This window comes from Andrographis paniculata, unplaced genomic scaffold (assembly GCF_009805555.1).
Source record: "Andrographis paniculata isolate CXL003 unplaced genomic scaffold, ASM980555v1 Contig52END, whole genome shotgun sequence".
Classification (NCBI taxonomy): domain Eukaryota; kingdom Viridiplantae; phylum Streptophyta; class Magnoliopsida; order Lamiales; family Acanthaceae; genus Andrographis; species Andrographis paniculata.
In genome coordinates, this window is record NW_026137587.1 from 8,194,010 (window position 1) to 8,213,947 (window position 19,938).

The window sequence follows — 19,938 nt, forward strand, 5'->3', positions numbered from 1 at the left end:
TTTGGAATTAGAATTGGAACTGAATTGGAATGTATGTTAATTTTTTTTTTTTTTTTTTTTTTGGATGACATAGGATTTGCGGTCGCTACCCGAAAGTGCACACTGGATAAACACGCAACCGAACCTAATACCCTGCAAACTAGGCCCGACCGATAAATTACGGCATACTAGTTCTAGTTCTGGCTCATACTCATATTCATCCACAATATGGTAAGGATAAATTTTACATCAAATTGTGGTATATTTTCTTATGTATAGGTCATATATAAATATTACATCTTGCATATAGTTTTTATATGAGACAGTTATTTACATTATTTAATATGATATTAAAATTTTAGGTCTCGAGTTCGGGTCTTAACAACCCCATTTAAGTTCATCTAACAATTATTTTATTCTATATATATATATATATATATATCAAATATTGTTGAATTCAATACAGTATATAAAGTATACTGTATTAAAATACAACATACAACATATGAAAATTAAACAACCATCATCTAACTTTTATTTATTTTTTTTTATGTGTTGAGATTACTTCTAGATGTATTGTATCGATCTATATATTATGTACAAATATGTATTTTATGTTGTTAATTTATATGTAATATGATATCAATATATTTTATTTGTACTATTTGCACAGTAATAATTCTATTTAATCAGTACTATAATAGACACATTATAATATAAAATTTTTTACTATATGAAAATAACCAAATTAATCAAACAAACTCTGGATTGAGTATGAAAATTGATTTATTATTATTATTATTATTTTATGTAAATAATGGAATCCAAATATTGTATTGTTGTTTGAACAACTGATATTCACAATATTTAAATAAATGTATATATTTGTAATTTTAAATAACTGAGTATTAATAAAAATATCAAACCGTAATCATCGCTCACGGCAAAACAAAACATGCTTTTCAATTGTCTCTCTTTAAAGACCTATAAAAAAGAAAAACAAAAAATCAAAGACTTGACTTAATAATAATAATAATAATAATAATAATAATAATAATAATAATAAAGATGTAACTATAAAAATAATAATACAGAAAAAAGAATAAAAAATAAATTAAATAATTTAGGCTATATTTACTTCTTCTTTTTTCACATTTTCCATTAAAAAAAAAATTAGAATCACATTCAATATCTAATTTTATTTAAAATATTACGTTTTTCTTTTTCTTTTTTTCAAAAAACTAAGGTTTGTATTTATAATTAGAATTTTAATCTAAATAATATTTTGATATAATACTTCTATATCATCAATTGATATATTGTCAAATTGATCCAATCAATATGGCTTTGTTTACACAAATATATAGAGAATATCTTTGTTTACACAAATATATAGAGAATATCAAATTTTATTTATTTATTAACATCTAAAAGCATTAATTATTTATTTTAGTCATACAGACAATATCAAAATTTATACAGCATATAAAATTTCCATTATAATGTATGGGTGAATATGATAGAGGATGTTCTTGTATATCATCTCATTTAAAAATATTAGAAATATATTGGAAGTTTAAGCTCATTTGATAAAATTATCTAACTAATTTCATAAAATCTTCTCATTCATCAAACTTATTATTTAGAGTATGATTTTATTAGTGAGTCAATGATATTTTTTCATTGTGCATGTAATATCAAACGTGCTAGCAAGGTAAAGCAATATGTCTAAAAAGACTTCTTGACTTAACAAAAAACAAAAAACTTTAATTTATTTATTTTAAATCATAAACATGGAAACATGATTTATTCAATTTGTTGTTATATATATTCTGAAACAAGACGTTGTTGCTTTATTTAAATAATAAGCTTTTTAATCACTACATAAATTATTCATTATATTTTATCAATCGAGCTTAGCCAAAATAAGTTATTGATGAGTATCTGTATCAGCTCAAAATATTTGTATATATATATTACAAGACATAGATTTGATAGTACAAATAAAATTTAATATATGAGGAGGGGTGTGTATATATATATAGATATGTAACTAAATACAGTGAACAATAAAAGATAAATGAATATACTTCATCATTATTCACATCTATTTTCCCCTTAAATCACTGAAAATATCAAGTCTATTTGGATGAAAAACGATTCAAGAAATATAGAATGTTGCTTTCAATCTCTCTAAAAAAATAAATAAATAAAAGCATATAAGTCATCCTCGTCAAGCATAAAAATGACAAAAACATGGAAACCCGAGCATCAAGTTGGAATAAGTTGTGTAAGTGTTGCAAAAGACCGCAACAACTTGAGACCACAAAAGACTTCAATTAGATTGTCGGGTTGCGACTAAGATTTGAAGACGAGTTCAAAGCTGCACGGTCAAGTTAGGAATCTCCATAATAAGCTGCCTATAAATAAGATCTATTGTAGAGGTGCAATTTATTAAAGTGAGAACATAATAACAATACCTTAATTATAAGCTCAATCATATATTTGATCGATGGCCAGCTTCTCAGCAAGCGAATCGAAATGGAAATGGCTGTTTGTGTTGACATTAGCGCTGGCCTTAGCTTGTCATCAAGTTGGTGGAAATCCACAAGATCCTCCCGGTGATACCCTTCCCGCAGGAACCTCTCCCAATGGGAATATTCCCGGAGGAACTCCTCCTCGCCCAAACATTCCTGGAGGAAACTTTCCGGGTGGCAATTTTCCAGGTGGCAACTTCCCTGGAGGCAACTTTCCCGGTGGTAATTTTCCGGGTGGCAACTTTCCGGGTGGCAGGCCTGGTGGCAACTTTCCTGGAGGAAACATTCCGGGTGGCAACTTCCCTGGAGGAAACATTCCGGGTGGCAGGCCTGGTGGCAACTTTCCTGGAGGAAACATTCCGGGTGGCAGGCCTGGTGGCAACTTTCCTGGAGGAAACATTCCGGGTGGCAACTTTCCTGGTGGAAATTTTCCGGGTGGCAGGCCGGGTGGCAATTTTCCTGGAGGAAACATTCCGGGTGGCAACTTTCCTGGTGGAAATTTTCCGGGTGGCAGGACGGGTGGCAATTTTCCTGGAGGAAACATTCCGGGTGGCAACTTTCCTGGTGGAAATTTTCCTGGTGGAAACATTCCTGGAGGAAATTTTCCGGGTGGTAGGCCTGGTGGCAACTTTCCTGGAGGAAACATTCCCGGAGGAAATTTTCCTGGTGGGCCTGGTGGCAACTTTCCTGGAGGAAACATTCCGGGTGGCAACTTTCCTGGTGGAAATTTTCCAGGTGGAAACATTCCTGGAGGAAATTTTCCGGGCGGCAATTTTCCAGGTGGAAATTCTCCTCGTGGTAATTTTCCAGGTGGCAACTTTCCTGGAGGAAACATTCCTGGTGGCAATTTTCCAAGTGGAAATTTTCCTCGAGGAAACTTTCCAGGAAACCCCGGTAGCAACGTTCCCGGGAGAATGTTTCCCGGTGGGGGAAGAGAAGGTGTCAAGTCCGATCCTTAATCCAATCCATAAACTATGCATTCATGCATGGTCTTAGTTAATCTACACGACATGCATGTTAATGCTATATAATAAATTACGATCGAATAAGTCTCATATAATTAAGTAGTCTCATGTTATAATAAGTGTCATCGTATGTATGTTTCTATTGTTAGCATCTCCTTATTAATAAGATCTCATATGTATTATGTAAAAGCTACACTTCGATGATGATAATAATATTGGGATGTTATTGCTATACTTACTACCTCAACTTGTAATGCTTAATTTTGACATTATCCCAATAATTGAAAATGATTTTTTCTACGTTTTAAATTGATAAACAAACAATTTTAATCTCGACAACCTACAAACTTGTTTATGAATTGTACAAACCATACTCAATAGAGAATTTTGAATGAAACTAATAGCGAGGATAAGCAATATTAAGGTCTTATAAGTTTGGACAAATAATTATCATGCTACATTGGATTGAAAATTTTAATTTAATTGTTTTTCTTATATAAAATATTTTTATCGAAAATCTCATTTCCAGACTTTTCTGAAAAAATATTATGAGACATTTAGTTACTAGTGGAAACAAGCACGAACAACACTCAGGGGCCAAGTCGCGCGCTTCATGTTTTTCTTGGTGCATTATGCGCGTGGGTTCGTTGGCATGGATGCTATGGTGATCTACTGTATTTTGGATAAAAAAATTTAAGGGTTGTATTTTCTACTAGCTGTTGATTGCTTGAATTTATCAATTGCACAATGATCTTATTGATACCAGTATTTTACTTTTTTTTTATTTGATTGATGTTGCTAAAATATTATTATTGATATGTAGATTTTAGATATATTATGGATAAATTATATAATATTCTCACAAAATATTTGATGTTAAGTTATAAATGCAAATTTAATTATGCAAGTTGTATATAAATAGAAAAAAAATAAAATATTTTAATAGCATTTTTTTGAATAAAATAAATAATTAAATAATTTATCAAGTATTTATTTAATAATTTTTAGACGAACTCTCACCTTTTTTTTAAAAAAAAAAAACCTATAAAAAGAGTGATATATCACCAAATTGATCCAATCATTTTATTTTTTTGACGTGAAACCCGCGGTCGCTTCTCGAAAGTGCACACTGGGTAAACCCCCGGCCGAACTTAATAAACCTGATAGGCAAGTCAACATGTGTGGCAGGTGACTGAGGCAGTGATGGTTTGAACTATGACTTCACCGTCACAAATCCAATCATTTCTTGCAAAATAGAATTGTGTGTGTGTGTGTGCCCTCTTTGCGAAGGCAACCGGACATGAGCTCGCCTTGTGGACTATTCATTTACAAGTCAAATTCGTCATTGAGCCATCAAATCGTATTATATTACCACAGCATATTAAGATGCTGTTACATTTTCATCTTGTTATTTTCGCTCCCATTAACACCTCTTCTGTTTGCTAAATTAAAATTGTAATTTTCTTAATTAATTATTTTTTATTAAATTAAAAATAATAAAATAGTGAATAGATATTAACACCCCGTCTTAATTGATTTTTTTTAGCCATATAGAGAATATCAAAATTTTTACAGTGTATAAAATTTTCATTATAATGTAGAGGTGAATATGATATAGGATGTACTTGTATATTATCTAGTCTAAAAATAAAAATATTGAACTAATTTCATTAAATTTTTGCATTTATTAAATTTAATTTTGATGGTTGTATTAGTGAGTCAATTATATTTTATCATTATGCATGTAATATCAAAACGTGCTATCAAGGTAAAGCAATATGTCCAAAAAGACTTGACTTAACAAAAAAACACACTACTTTAATTTTTTATAAAAAAATTATACATATATATGTTTTTATATATATCCTGAAACAAGCCATAATTTTTATACTGCAAATAAAATATAATATTAGGAGGGATATATATAGATGTACAACTTATTTTAATGAGCAAAATAGATGGGAATTTACAAACAAACAAACAATAATTAAATTTAAAAAAAATAAAAATTAAAAACATTCGAGATAGAGAGAAATTAATATACTTCATCATTATTAATCACATTTATGTCCTCCTTAACACACTGAAAATATAAATACTATCTGGATGAAAAACCACTCGAATGTTTTCTAAAAATAAAATCTTGAAAAAATATAACAGCATATAATTAATTCATCCTCATATATTATCAGCAATAGATTTTCTTTCCTTTTTTTTTTTTTTTTTTGTAATTTCACAATCACAAAAATGACAAAAATTGGAATTTTGGAGCAATCAAGTTATGTTGCACAAGACCGCAACGACTTAAGACCACAAAAGACTTGAGAATCTCCATGTGAATCAGTTGCCTATAAATAAGATCGATTGTAGAAGTGCAATTTATTAAAGTGAGAAAAATATTAATAACAATAGCTTATTTATAAGCTCAATCATATATATATATATATATTCGATCGATGGACAGCTTCTCAGCAAGGAACTTGAAATGGAAATGGGTGGTTGTGTTGGTGTTAGCACTAGCTTTAGCTTGTGGTCAAGTTGTAGGAAATCCACAAGATCCTCCCAGATATACCACTCCTCCAAGCACCTATCCCTATGAGAATATTCCCGGAGGAACTTCTCCGGGCGGAAATATTCCTGGTAAGAAAGTTTCTCGTGCGAACTTTCTTGGTGGCAACTTACAAGGTGGTATTTTTCCTGGTGGTATCTTTCCCGGTGGAATTTTTCCGGGTGGAAACTCTCCTAGTGGTGCTTTTCCTGGTGGAATTTTTCCGGGTAATATTTTTCCCGGAGGAATTTTTCCGGGTGGAAACATTCCTGGAGGAAACTCTCCTGGTAGTACCTTTCCAGGTGGCAACTTTCCTGGTGGGAATATTCCGGGTGGCAACATTCCGGGTGGAAACTTCCCTGGTGGGAATATTCCGGGTGGCAACTTTCCAGGTGGAAACTTCCCTGGTGGGAATATTCCGGGTGGCAACTTTCCGGGTGGAAATTTTCCTCGTGGCAATTTTCCCAGTGGTAATTTTCCAGGTGGTAACTTCCCTAGTGGGAATTTTCCTCGTGGCAACTTTCCCGGTGGTACTTTTCCAGGTGGGAATTTCCCTGGAGGAAACTTTCCTGGAAACCCCGGTAGCAACGTTCCCGGGAGAATGTTTCCCAGTGGGGGAAGAGAAGGTGACAAGTCCGATCCTTAATCCAATCCATAAACTATGCATTCATGCACTGTCTTAGTTGATCTACACGACATGCATGTTAATGCTATATATAATAAATTAGGATCGAAATTGTCCCTAGAAGTAGTTTCTTGTTATAAATGTCATGTTATGTATGTTTTTCCGTTAGCATCATCTCCTCATTAAGAAGATCTCATGTTATGTAAAAGCTACACTTCAGTGATGATAATTAATAGTGTGATGTTATTGTTTACTTACTTGCTCAATTTCAAGATTATTCCAATAATTATATTGTAAAATTTATGTATTTAATTGATACAAGTACAAAAAATAATTCTCTAACTATAGCAATAACTTGCAAAGATAAACAAACAATTTTATTAGTCTCCACAGCCTCAAACTTGTTTATGAACTGTACAAAGTACAAACCAAAAACGAATAATGAAGCTAAACAGATCTTTTAATTTTGTAATAGCATTACAATTTATATTTTTTAAATACTTTTTTATTTAAATAATTATGCTTGGATACTATTCAATAAAATGTAATTACCATCTTTGAAATGTAAGTACGTACACAAAGGATTCCACCAAAACAAAATTCATGATTTTTTTAAAGTGAATTTGCTAACTTACTATGATCACACACTTTCTTCTAAGTTGCTTTAGTTTGCACTGCAGGTAAAAATCTTTCAAAATACTATACCAACTAATAATGAAAGTAAAATATCAATACAAACCGTGGTGGATCAAAAAACCCTTTTTTTATTTTTGATTTAATTTAAAATTGTATGTTTAATGGTTATTATTTATATTCTACAGTACGAATTAATTTACAATTTTCAAAACCCTAATTTTAGTCTCAAAGATTCAGGTTGCATGTTAATGCAAAGGTAATTACCCAATCATCCATGGCAAGCAATAGTTGACAGTTGGAATGGCAAAAATGAATTCTTCCTTTACACTGTCACTGTCACTGTCATCGTCTCTTCTTCATTGTCTTCTTCCTTTATTTTTCTGTAAAAATAAAAACCAAAGTGGCACTTATGGCCCCCTTTCTGCTGACTTAAAGCAGCAGCAGCAGCCATGGAGTATATATTTTCAGTATGATGGTCATTTAATAATTTGAAAATATAATATAAATCAACACAAGCTTAGGAGTTCATTATAATATATATCAATCATTGATTTTTATTTTTATTTTTATTTTTTTCCTTATATCTTAGGCTTTCAAGAAAGGCTCTTCCTTCACTGTCGATGTATCAACAGCAATCTTAAAGCTCGGTGAGAATGGGGAGCTCGAGAAGCTCCTAGATAAATGGTTTTGTAAGAAGAGTTATCGCGTGGAACCAAGGAGAAAGCCCGAGCCTAATAAGCTCCATTTGAGTAGCTTTAGGGAATTATACTTCATTTCTGGCTCGGTTGCGCTTGCCGCGCTATTTATCTTCTTGTCTCGAGCCATCCGCCAATACATTAGATACAAAAGGCAACAAGAGAGTCCTTCTTACCCGGGCAATTCACAACTTCTTCGACTTTGTCGACGAGAAGGAAGATGCCATCAAGAAATTTTTCACTCAACATGACAAGTATTCGACTCAAACGAGTGAATAAATTTTATAAGATGTGTTTCTTTGAATTATGTTTATTTTTTATTTAAATGTTCTGTAATATAAATTATACTCCTTCCGTTCTACTTGAATGTACCATTTCAAATATTATAGTAAATTAAAAAGTAATATTTGTTACTTTTGATTTTATATAATACTATTTGAAAATTATTTTTTGAACTAAAATAAAGAGATTTATAAAAAAATTATAGAGTGCGGTTAATAAAGATATATTTAATATATATATATATATTTATATCCTATGCTTCTAGTAATTTGTATATACAATGAGTGAGGGTGAATTAAACAATATATGTATATAAAATAATATTATTTATTTTTTGTTGGTTGATTATATAATTATGTAAAATTTAAATTTTTAGGTGAAATTATTATTATATTCGACTCTCACAGTCACACCACTCTCCATTCTTCATCATCAATGCATGATTATTTGTGATTGTGGTAATTATTTTAATGGAGATAACATAGTTTAGCCAGCTCTATTTATACACTGATTTTGAAGACTTTAAAATTATTTAATTTTTAAAAAATATTACATCAAATATTAATATTTTATTATTTTTAAATTTCAAAATTTCAAATAATTCTTAAAAAAAAAAAAAAAAACTCAGGTCTAAACAAACAAAGTTCAATAACATTATAAATTGCAAATATTTGAAACTTATAAATAGACAATCCAAATATTTTTATTTTTAAAAAATGATCAATAGACATAAACGAGAAACAAATTAATTGCAATTTCATGAAATTTATAACCAAAATTATTGATTATCATTGGGTGCAAATTAATTATTATGTGAATATAGAAAATCTCCTTTGGCCTAATTTGGTCAATCTTATCATACCCTATGCACAATAGTAACTCCTATTTGAATGCTTGAGTAAGCATTTTTAGCCTAATTAGAACCTATGAATTAATGTGACTTGTCTCAATACCAAATGATCTAAAATATACATATATTCTATTATTGAATTTCTATATTTTGATTTTTATTTTAATCTTTTAATTGAATAACTTTTCTATTATTATTATTGATCAATAGTTTAAATGTAATATTATGTAAAAAGGATATTATATATTTTTAATTTTACAAAAATAGGAAAAAAATAGGGAAAAAAAATTATTATAATAAGTCAAAGTCTTTATATATATATATATATAATTTTTTATACTCTCTCCGTCTCATTGAAAGGTTACTATTTTCCATTTTCGTTCATCCTAGAATAAAATTATCATTTCCTAATTTAGTAATTGTACTACCTACTTAACATAATAAATACCCTTTCAACTTACAATATATTACACAAATGTCATTACTTTTATATTACATCATACTAATAGGGGTATTTTTGTCTTTTTTTTACTATAATTCAATATAATACTAATATTCAAAAATTCATGTGAAAAAGCAAACGCCACATTTGGAGGCAGTATATTTTATGACAAAGGGAGTATATTTTTTCTGTGATGGAATAATTGACACAAAATAAAAACTGTGACCATCGTGTGGAAAGTAATAAATGAAGTCGGTCTACACCATAAATGTGAAATGAGATGGATGCGACCGGTCTTTAAAATTTTGGTTGCCCGTTGAACCGGTCAAATTTAGTGTAAATTTGATTTAATCAACTTATATGTATAAATAAATAAATAAATAAATAAATAATAGCATATAATAATAATAATAATAATAATAATAATAATTTCATTGACGAATAATAAAAATGTATTGGTATGTATTTATAGAGATTTGTTTTGAATATCGTTTCAATTATTACTTTATACGTGCAATGTCTTTTATTTATTTTTTTTAATCATCAAGTTGCTCGCAGCACGTCAATTATATACCTTATAACAAATAATTGTGATTTTTTTTTTATTTTTTATGGTCAAATAATTTAATGAAATATCATACTATTTTACTATTGTTTTACTATAAAAGGTAAATTAAAAGAATACGCACTACACAACCTTAAGATTTGTAGCAAAATACATGAACATGTTTTTTTTAAAATAATAAAAGATTATTTTTCTCTATAAATATCACATTAAAATATTATTTACATAAAATTTAAAATAACACTTCATTTCAATTAATTTCAAACAATAATTAAAAAAATATATATATTAGTAACGATGCACTTAAATAAAATGTTTCATGTAATATAATATATTTTCAAATATAAAATTCAGGTCAAACTAATCTATCATAAGGAATTAAATCGAAGTCCTTTGTGGGACACAATACGCAGACATGCATTTTACCTTATAAAATAAATTATAAATATATTAAATATGTATGTGCAAACTCAAAGCCTATTTATTTGGAGGAAAAAATTCAATTTTTTTGTTTTACAATATTCCTAGTTTCGGATAAAAATATACTAGTATTATTTTTTATAAGAATATCAAATTATAAGTTAAAAATTTGAAAAAATAAAATAAAATCACAATTGTTCTCGGTATTTGTTTATTATTATTTTTTAAAATAAAATAGAATAAATTTGAATGATGATTCATTAAGTATAATTATTATTATTTAATAATAATATCATGGTATGCTGTGTTCTTAAATAATTATTTTTTGGTGAAAAAGAGTACTTTTAACACTTATTTTTTCATAAATATTCAAAATTAGAAATGGAAAAATAAAACAAAAAAATAAATTATGATAAAGATAAGTCGCCTAGATATTTATGTGGGTTATTTTACTTTACATGATCCAGATATTTGGTGTTAATTTATCATCTAATTAATTGTACAATTAAGTAAATAAAAAATATCTGAAATGATTGACAGTTAATGGGTCCCGCACTGTCACGACTCATTTATATATGTATTTTTGTTTTTTGTTTTTTTTTTATTATTAGGGTAGAAAAGTAAGATTAATACAAACATACAAAAAAAAAAAAGAAAAAAAAAATTCCTTATTCTATTATTTTTATTATTACATATTTTATTCATTTATATTAATTGGAGGAAAAAAGTTTCACACACATGTATCACGTAATGACAGGTGGAGATGGACCCCACGCACAATAGAGATTTCCCGACTCATCCGCACCGTTGATTAATGAATGATTGAGGCCGATTTAATTTTATATAATTAAATGATTAATTATAATATAATTGTTACAATTAGTGAAGCAAACCAGTTTGACTTCAAATATAAAACTCAAGAAGCAAAGCTTAAAGAGCTGAGGGTGAAGACTGAAGACGGTGAGAATCTCACTTTGACTCCAAAATGTGCAAAATCAGAAAGCTAATCTGCCTGAAAGCGGACAACAAAGTATCGAATTCTTTCCCTGGTTCGCAATTAACACGCTTCGGATTTAGGGGATTTAAAATTCTGAAAGAGAATCGTTAGACAAGAATGGATGCGTGATCAAGAGAGCGCGCGCTTTGATCGGCAGGTGGGAATCGTCTGCTAATTTCAGCTCCCATCTAACGAAATGGCAGCTTTTTGATGAATAAAAATTAGGTTTTTTTATTTGACAAATGATTTGAAATTGAGAACAATCCCTTTCCAATTTCACTTGCTTACGTGTGAGAGTGAATTTGTAGGGTTTTTAATCTAGAGATTCTTTTATAGAGACATGTGGAGGTAGACAACTGGGAATGATTTTTTGTCCATTTGTGTTTTAATTTATTGGTGTTGATTAAGGAACTAAAGGTAAGTTCATGGCATGTGTGGATGCAAGTTGTGTCTGCGAGCATTTATTGTATTTATTGGCATTTGTTGTTTATCAGTGAGAGGATTTCTCTGTTCCATAAACCCCCAAATTATCTTTCATCTTTGATATGGTTTTTAGGGTTCTTCCTTTATCTGAAGAACACTGATCGACGCACACACAGCCAACCTGTTTGATGAAATGCTTGAATGAGGAGAAGAAAGAGTCTCCATGTTGTGAGCTTACATATTGCTGTATATCAGGCACCGGATTCGATTTCTTGACAGAATCTTGAGAATTTCTCAACATATGGATCGGAAAACGGCGTCCGGCCACCGGAAAGTTGTGCTGCTGCTCTTGATTTCTTGTCTGTGTGTTGCTGTGGGAGATACTGCCAAGAATGGAAGTCTTGAGGCTGTTTCGAGCAGGCCGAGTGAGGTGAATGTTGGAGCTTTGTTCACTTGGGATTCGGTTATCGGGAGGTCTCTTGGCCCGACGATTGTCGCTGCCATCGAAGATGTTAATTCGGACAATACGGTATTGAAGGATGTTAGAATCAAGCTCACCTTGCAGGACACCAATTGCAGTGGCTTTCTTGGAACAGTTGAAGGTATATATACACACACACATCTATATATATATATATATATCGACGCCTCCCATCACGTCGATGTTTTTCGTTATATATTTGAAGCTTCGGTTATGATTGAACTAATTCTTAAGCTGTACTCTGTTCTTATTTTTGAAATTTTAAACATGATTGCTCAAAAAACTGATGTCGAATGTTGTTATGTAGCTATGGAGCTAATGGGAAAAGATGTTGTGGCTGTGCTCGGTCCGCAGTCATCGAGCATCGCACATCTCATTTCTCACGTCGTGAACGAGCTTCATGTGCCGCTGTTATCTTTCGCAACGGATCCCACCCTATCGTCGCTGCAGTACCCATATTCCCTCCGCGCTATCACTAGCGACTATTTCCAGATGTATTCGATTGCTGATCTGATAGAGTACTTCAACTGGAGGGAGGTGGTCGCCATTTTCGTGGATGATGACTACGGTCGAAATGGGATTTCTGTATTGAGCGATGCGCTTGCGAAAAACCGAGCAAAAATCTCTTACAAGGCAGCTTTCCAGCCGGGGGCTTCGATAAGCGACATTAACAACTTGTTGGTGAAAGTGAACCTTCTGGAGTCGCGGGTTTACGTTGTGCATGTAAACCCGGATTCTGGTCTCGACATCTTCTCGACAGCGAAAAGGCTTGGTATGCTGAACAGCGGATATGTCTGGATTGCTACCGACTGGCTTCCTTCTGTTCTCGACTCCTTAGAAACCATCGATTCGAAGACGGCTGATCTTTTACAAGGGGTTGTTGCTCTTCGGCATCATACTCCCGATTCTGACCAGAAGAAAAATTTCGGTTCTAGATGGGCAAGCATAAAGAACAAACAGACGACGAAATTCCATTCCTATGCTTTGTTTGCTTATGATTCAGTATGGCTACTTGCGCGGGCGCTTGATGATTTCTTCAACGCCGGTGGGAACATACGGTTCTCTAATGATCCAGCATTGCGTCGGACGAATCAAAGTGCGCTTAACTTGGAATCGCTCCGAGTTTTCGAGCAAGGACAGAAACTGCTCGATATTCTAACAGCTATGAACATCACCGGTCTGACTGGAGAAGTCGGGTTTGATTCCGAAAAGAACTTGATTCATCCAGCATTTGATGTTCTTAACATAGGTGGAAACGGAATGCGGACAATCGGCTACTGGTCGAATTACTCAGGACTGTCTGTCGTTACTCCCGAAACTTTATATTCGAAGCCACTCAACGGGTCTAATATCGATCGTCGCCTCTATAGCGTGCTCTGGCCAGGCGAAACAACCGAAAAGCCTCGCGGATGGGTGTTTCCGAACAATGGGAAACCTCTCCAGATTGCAGTTCCTTACAGGGTTACTTATCCTGATTTTGTTACGAAGGATAAGTCGCCGTTAGGTGTGAGAGGGTATTGCATCGATGTATTTGAAGCTGCTGTTCAGTTCCTGCCTTACCCCGTCCCGCATCAGTATGTGTTGTATGGAGATGGTCGAAGGAACCCTTCATTCGGAAATCTTGTCAATGATGTTTCGCAAAATGTAAGAATCCTTATCCATTTTTTTCGACACACTGATCACTGATGATGGCTTCTTGATCTCGATTTTGTTGCAGAAATTCGATGCTGCAGTCGGAGATATAACGATTACTACAAACAGAACAAGGATCGTGGACTTCACGCAGCCGTTTATGGAATCCGGTCTCGTCGTGGTTGCTCCAGTAAAGGAGACTAAATCCAGCCCCTGGTCGTTCCTAATGCCATTTACTTGGCAAATGTGGGTCGTAACCGGGACGTTCTTTGTTTTTGTTGGCGCTGTCGTTTGGATTCTCGAGCATAGGCTGAACACCGAGTTCCGTGGACCTCCAAGACAACAGCTTATAACAGTCTTTTCGTAAGTATCTATTGAAACATGGATTGATTTTATGCCTTCGATATACACAGGCGTAGATTATCTTCAAACATCGAAAATCAACATCATACTCTTGAAGGATGTTTGTCTTCGATCCATTCGAAAAGAAAGCCTATATGTGTGCTGTTGTTATATGCAAATCTAGAAATGCCTCAAGCCTTGTTAAGTACTCATTTGTCTTTAAATTTTTCAGGTTCAGTTTCTCGACCATGTTTTTTGCGCATCGTAAGTACCTACGCTACTCTCTTCACTTTATAAATGAACAAGCTCTTATACAATTCGATGCGATCCTTTTATGTCTTTATACATTTGTTCGCCTTAGGTTGTTTCTCGATCTTGTTGGATTTCCGGGCTTCAAGTGTCGAGGCAGCTAATTTTGGTCGAAATTAACTCTAAACAGGAGAAACTGCTGTGAGCACGCTCGGGCGATTAGTTCTCATCCTGTGGCTTTTTGTGGTGCTGATCATAAACTCGAGCTACACAGCCAGTTTGACGTCGATACTAACAGTGCAGCAGCTTTCTTCGGGGATTCGAGGAATAGACACATTGATCTCCAGCTCAGATCCGATAGGAATCCAAGACGGCTCCTTCGCTTACAACTATCTTAAAAACGAGCTGAACATAGCGGAGTCAAGGCTCAGGATTATGAAAACTCAAGACGATTATGTCCAGGCTCTCCAGCGTGGCCCGGGAGGTGGAGGAGTCGCTGCCATTGTCGACGAGCTGCCGTATATTCAGTTGTTCTTGGCCAGCACAAAATGCCAGTTCAAGATTGTTGGACAAGAGTTCACCAAAAGTGGGTGGGGATTTGTAAGTACTCTCTTTACATGAATTCTTCTTGTGGAATTCTTAAAGTTGCGAAACTAGGTCGGGTTTTCTTAACACATCTTCTTCGTAGGCATTCCAAAGAGATTCGCCATTGGCGATCGACTTATCAACCGCGATCCTCCAACTCTCGGAGAATGGGGAGCTCCAACGAATCCACGACAAATGGCTGACGAAAGAAGGATGCTCAAGCCAAGTGAATCCCATTGACGAAAACCGCCTCTCACTGAAGAGCTTCTGGGGACTTTTCCTTATATGCGGGATCGCCTGTTTCATCGCTCTGACAATCTTCTTTGCCCGCGTATGCATGCAGTACTGCAAATACAACGCTAGCGCTATTCAGGACGGTGATCAGCGTGACCTCGAGCAGTCGGGGCCTGCACGACCTTGTAGGCCCACGCTGCGCACGCCGAGCTTCAAAGATCTCATCGATTTTGTGGACAAGAAGGAAGCCGAGATCAAAGATAAGCTGAGGAGGAAGAGCAACGGGGCAGATTCGAAACGGGACGGCGATGGGTCCAGCAGCTGATGAAATTTTAGAGATATATGGCGATGAAGTTTTTAGTTCCAACTTATCTCTACTCATGTAGAACCCAACCCCTAAGAGGGTTGTTTTTCACTCTGTAAATAATAATTGATTCATATATCTTTGCACAAGATTGATTCATCTAGCATACAAATACAATACACTAATAGAATCAATCAAAACAAACAAACAAATCCGCTGCCCAAATTAAACTCTACGTACACTCCTATTGCTTGGTCAAATATGAAATATCTCGATGTATCTCTATATATAGATATATGTATGTATATTTAACCTGAATGTCTTAATTTGAACAGGGGAGTATATGCATGCATGTATGTATATAGTTAGGATGGATCATGACAAGAGTATATTGTTACAATTGCTCAGGAAGATCTTCTGTTTAGCAAAGAAGGGATTGATTATTATTTCTTGCTGGATAAGTAGATACCTGATATTATGGCAACCCCTGCGGCCGTAATTCCGATAGCTGAGAGTATTTTTCCAGCTGAAATAGTCTTGGTTCGGGGTGGTATTGTAAGAAGTTCCTTCACCTGTACGACGGGCGGGTAGTAAAGATAATGTAATGCATTTAGAGTAGAAGGGATCCGAGTCCGAGTACTCGGAGTTTGTGGCCAGAATTCGAATGAAAGAAAGAAAGGAATATAGTTCACATCATTGTCTTCTAACCCTATACTATATATATATATATATATATACGACCAAATATAAATATAGCATAAGTATTCACGGCTTACCTCAACATGCTGCTTCCAGTTCTTTTGAATTCCCGGTAAGTGACCCTTTCCAACAACTGCTACCACCAAATTATGCTCACTGGCAACTCTTAATAATGTGGCTGACATATATCTGCCAAGCAAAACGAATTTGGAACAATACAGAAACTCAATTTTGCATTTATTAACAAAGATTAGAAATACAAGAGTTGTATAAGATGAGCATGGTCAGATGTCAGATGTGAGAAAGAGATGGTATTTCGGAGAAACATTGAATTTGATTGGACAACTAGACAGACGGATTATTAAGTTTCATTTCAGATACTTGGCGTAAGAACTCTGAGCTCTAATATAAGATAACTCACTGGTCACGCTCGTGCACAAGGGTTTCCATTAGTGTTGGGAACTTCTTGCTCATCTCCTGGATTACAAGAGTTAACATGTCGACATCATCCATTTCCTTCAGCTGCACAAATGCCCGAAATCAACTTAATTATTATTGCTCCAGAAACATTATGTGACCTGGAATAAGCCAGATATAAAGCAGATAAGATTTGTCAATCTTACAGGTAAAAGATTCTACCATTTTATTCAGATCTTCAGGACTAGGCAAGAAAACTGCTTGAAATAGTAATGAGTACAATAGTTTTATCTTATGCCAAAGAGGCATTTTCGCCCATGTTCTTCTCAATGTAATCTGTCAAAGAAGATGAATTCTCAAATCAGAAGAAAGGAAATCAAGTTAGCAATGGATTACTCAAAAGACCATTACATATCAAATTTTGTATTTTGTCTCACATGAAGTGTTCATTTCTATATTACCAAGAATGAGAGGATGAACACAGGAACACATGCTTACTTGAACAGGTCGATCACCAAGTATAACCTTGCCCCCATACTTCATTGCTTCATCATACGCCACACGAAATTCTGCCCCAGGCAAAACTTCAAGTTTACTTGCAACCTAGTGAAAGAAAAGTCACCAATGAGAACATCCAGTTTATGATTTTTCGGGTAGATGTTATTTCAAGCATGAAATTTGTTTTGCATATGAATGAGAGAGAACAGAAAACCTTAGAAAGAAACCAACTGTAAAGTATTCCAAACAGATTATGATTTTTCTTCCACATATCCACCATTTCTCCCATTGTCGGCACCTGCATCAGCAATGTTATTGGTCAAACTGATTTCCAATTTTTGGCACTTAGTATCAACTATCAAGAATGAAATACAACACAAAATGTCTGTAACAGCTCATTCCATGAATTTGATCATTTCATATAGATCCATTCAAATTCATCCAAAATTAAACTTTTAACAAGCCATACAGTTGCACACCTTCAAATTTTGAGGCGTAAGAATTGCAATGCGAGAAGAGCATAGCTCCAAGAAAACAACCTGCAATAGATAAACATGTCTGCACTTTGAACAGGGAAACAAAAAAGGAGACATCTGGCATATTTTACATTAAACTTTTAACAGGGATCCAAACATCTAGAGAGAAGCACCTGCGGTTTCAGGAAATCAATCACAGCTTCAACTTCTTGGCACGATTCCTACAATTCAAGAATGAGTCCATTAAGTTATAAGTTGACATTTAATGGAGCAAGGATAAAATAACATGGCTGGTGTAAGATAATTGCCTTCATGTGCACATAAATTTGACAATCTACAGTCAAAACACATTATTCATTTCTTTCTGTCTGAGCACCACAAAATGAAGCACGGGAAATGGATGCAAAGTATTTATGTGTGATTGCACAATCTTCCTTACAACATTAGCACAACACTTACTGGATTTAGTGTCAGAAATCAGAAAAAGTTTCATTTCGTTAAGAATTGGCTTTCCCAAGCTTAGTTTATGTCGCCATACATCCGATTCTAGTATTAAAATTGTTGGTCGATTAAGATTGTACATCTTTTGTTTGTTCATTAGTATTGGCATTTCTCACACAAGGGATAACCACGTGTTAAAGATTCCACAAAAGCAAATTGTTCACAATCGTCTATATATGTAATTTTAAATAATGGATCTTTGGAAAAATACATAAAATTAATATAAATGTTCGTCACTAAAATATGCTTATCTAACTTATAAATGTATATGATTATGTATCACATGAAATCAAAATTCAATCTTTCATACATGATACAACACACAATGAATCATTTTGAGGGCATATATATGGAATGGCATATAATGCAAGGGATCAATTTCTATAAACGAGCTTGGATAAATCAAGACAATACACAAGAAAAATGGATTGTGTAAATAAGAATAAATATTTGAATTCCTAAAATTGCAGGAGATCCAAACGGATAGATAGACTTGAAAATATCTTCCCCATACTTCCAATTGTGGCGGATGAAATAAGATCAGTACCAGAAGTAATAACACTTAATTTCAACTATTCTCAGGATATAAGCTATCACCAACATTCAAATCGGTTGTAAGCCGAGCATATGATACATTTCTCAGTCACGGATACCTTATAATCACGGATTTTCTCAAATCTAAATTTTCTCTCATTCATCAATACAAACCACGTAAACATGTGTCCTCTCAATCTGAACAAAGGTATATACTTTCAGAGGCATAAAATTGGATAACACATCATACACAAAAATTCAGCAATCAATGTTTTTAATAAATTTTCAACATTGAACAAAATCATTAAGAAATTAGAAATTTCTAAGGAATCGAAAACAAGACGATCGCAAAACAAAACCTAAATGAATAAATCCAACAAAGACAAAAATGAAATAAGTACCAATTACCTTCGAAACGTGCGCGGTTCCGACCAAATAAACATCACAAACGCCGCCCTCCGCGGTCGAATCGCAGCTGAGGGTCACCGCACTCCTAGCAAGCTCCGGAGGCAGAACCTTCCTCTCATAAACATTATAATTGGCATCATTTCCACCCTCATTTTCAGACAAGGCTTCTTGATTTTCACCGGACGCCGAATCCCCTTTCTCCACGTGCACAAAACTATCGGCTACGGTGGTGCCACTGGGAGACTGGGGGTCCATCACTCGACGGTAAGAGAAACTTCTAAAAGTTACACAATTGAGCCGCAGATGGGAGCGGAGGAGTCGGTTCGGGACGCTGCTGATGGCCACGGCGGCGGCGGTGGCTAGGCGAGGCTGACAAGCGCCGATTGCGATGGGGTTGGGGATTTGTATTTTGAACAGATGAGTACGGATTTGTATCTGTACTGTGGACAGTAGCCAACTGTAATCTCCGCGTGTTTGTTTGATTTCGAAGACGTTTTATTTTCAGTTCTCTGTATTTATTCAATATATTTTGCCAATAAAAATTTATTCTTGAAATCTTTAGAGCAATTACAATATTATATACCATATCTTATTGCTATAATTAGTTTTGACCA

The 19,938-nt window shown here is 33.8% G+C and overlaps 4 protein-coding genes across 5 annotated transcripts; 3 read left to right on the forward strand and 1 right to left on the reverse strand.

The window, feature by feature from the left end:
• Window positions 1–2,422: 2,422 nt before the first annotated feature.
• On the forward strand, window positions 2,423–3,715 carry LOC127253975 (glycine-rich cell wall structural protein 1-like). The gene is made up of 2 exons (XM_051278808.1): window positions 2,423–2,844; window positions 2,887–3,715. The coding sequence occupies exons 1-2, from the start codon at window positions 2,492–2,494 to the stop codon at window positions 3,473–3,475; spliced, it is 942 nt and encodes a 313-aa protein (XP_051134765.1). The 5' UTR covers window positions 2,423–2,491; the 3' UTR covers window positions 3,476–3,715.
• A 2,222-nt stretch (window positions 3,716–5,937) lies between these two features.
• LOC127254454 (uncharacterized) lies at window positions 5,938–6,675 on the forward strand. Its single transcript, XM_051279545.1, has one exon. The coding sequence runs from the start codon at window positions 5,938–5,940 to the stop codon at window positions 6,673–6,675; it is 738 nt and encodes a 245-aa protein (XP_051135502.1).
• Window positions 6,676–11,473: 4,798 nt separating this feature from the next.
• Window positions 11,474–15,929, forward strand: LOC127254214 (glutamate receptor 3.4-like). 2 transcript variants are annotated; one of them, XM_051279186.1, is made up of 7 exons: window positions 11,474–11,698; window positions 12,098–12,566; window positions 12,753–14,089; window positions 14,163–14,440; window positions 14,652–14,683; window positions 14,859–15,268; window positions 15,357–15,929. In XM_051279186.1, exons 2-7 carry the CDS (start codon window positions 12,266–12,268, stop codon window positions 15,810–15,812), a joined length of 2,814 nt encoding a protein of 937 aa, XP_051135143.1. In that variant the 5' UTR covers window positions 11,474–11,698; window positions 12,098–12,265; the 3' UTR covers window positions 15,813–15,929. The 2 variants fall into 2 exon arrangements, with proteins under 2 accessions (XP_051135143.1, XP_051135144.1); XM_051279187.1 differs by lacking the exons at window positions 11,474–11,698; window positions 15,357–15,929 and having other exon boundaries at window positions 11,991–12,566; window positions 14,781–14,928.
• LOC127254455 (uncharacterized) lies at window positions 15,906–19,819 on the reverse strand (the record flags this gene model as incomplete). Its single annotated transcript, XM_051279546.1, has 9 exons — window positions 15,906–16,363; window positions 16,568–16,679; window positions 16,912–17,012; window positions 17,130–17,243; window positions 17,406–17,510; window positions 17,620–17,703; window positions 17,885–17,944; window positions 18,055–18,102; window positions 19,325–19,819. Coding segments are annotated over 9 exons (1,248 nt in total), but the record flags the coding sequence as incomplete, so codon positions are not given.
• Window positions 19,820–19,938: the final 119 nt, after the last annotated feature.

Coding starts and splice junctions, on each gene's coding strand:
- LOC127253975 (XM_051278808.1), top strand. CDS start 2,492: ATGGCCAGCTTCTCAGCAAGCGAATCGAAATGGAAATGGCTGTTTGTG. Junction 2,845..2,886: donor GGAAACATTCCGGGTGGCAG/GCCTGGTGGCAA, acceptor TCCGGGTGGCAG/GCCTGGTGGCAACTTTCCTG.
- LOC127254454 (XM_051279545.1), top strand. CDS start 5,938: ATGGACAGCTTCTCAGCAAGGAACTTGAAATGGAAATGGGTGGTTGTG.
- LOC127254214 (XM_051279186.1), top strand. CDS start 12,266: ATGGATCGGAAAACGGCGTCCGGCCACCGGAAAGTTGTGCTGCTGCTC. Junction 12,567..12,752: donor CTTTCTTGGAACAGTTGAAG/GTATATATACAC, acceptor GTTGTTATGTAG/CTATGGAGCTAATGGGAAAA. Junction 14,684..14,858: donor GACCATGTTTTTTGCGCATC/GTAAGTACCTAC, acceptor AACTCTAAACAG/GAGAAACTGCTGTGAGCACG.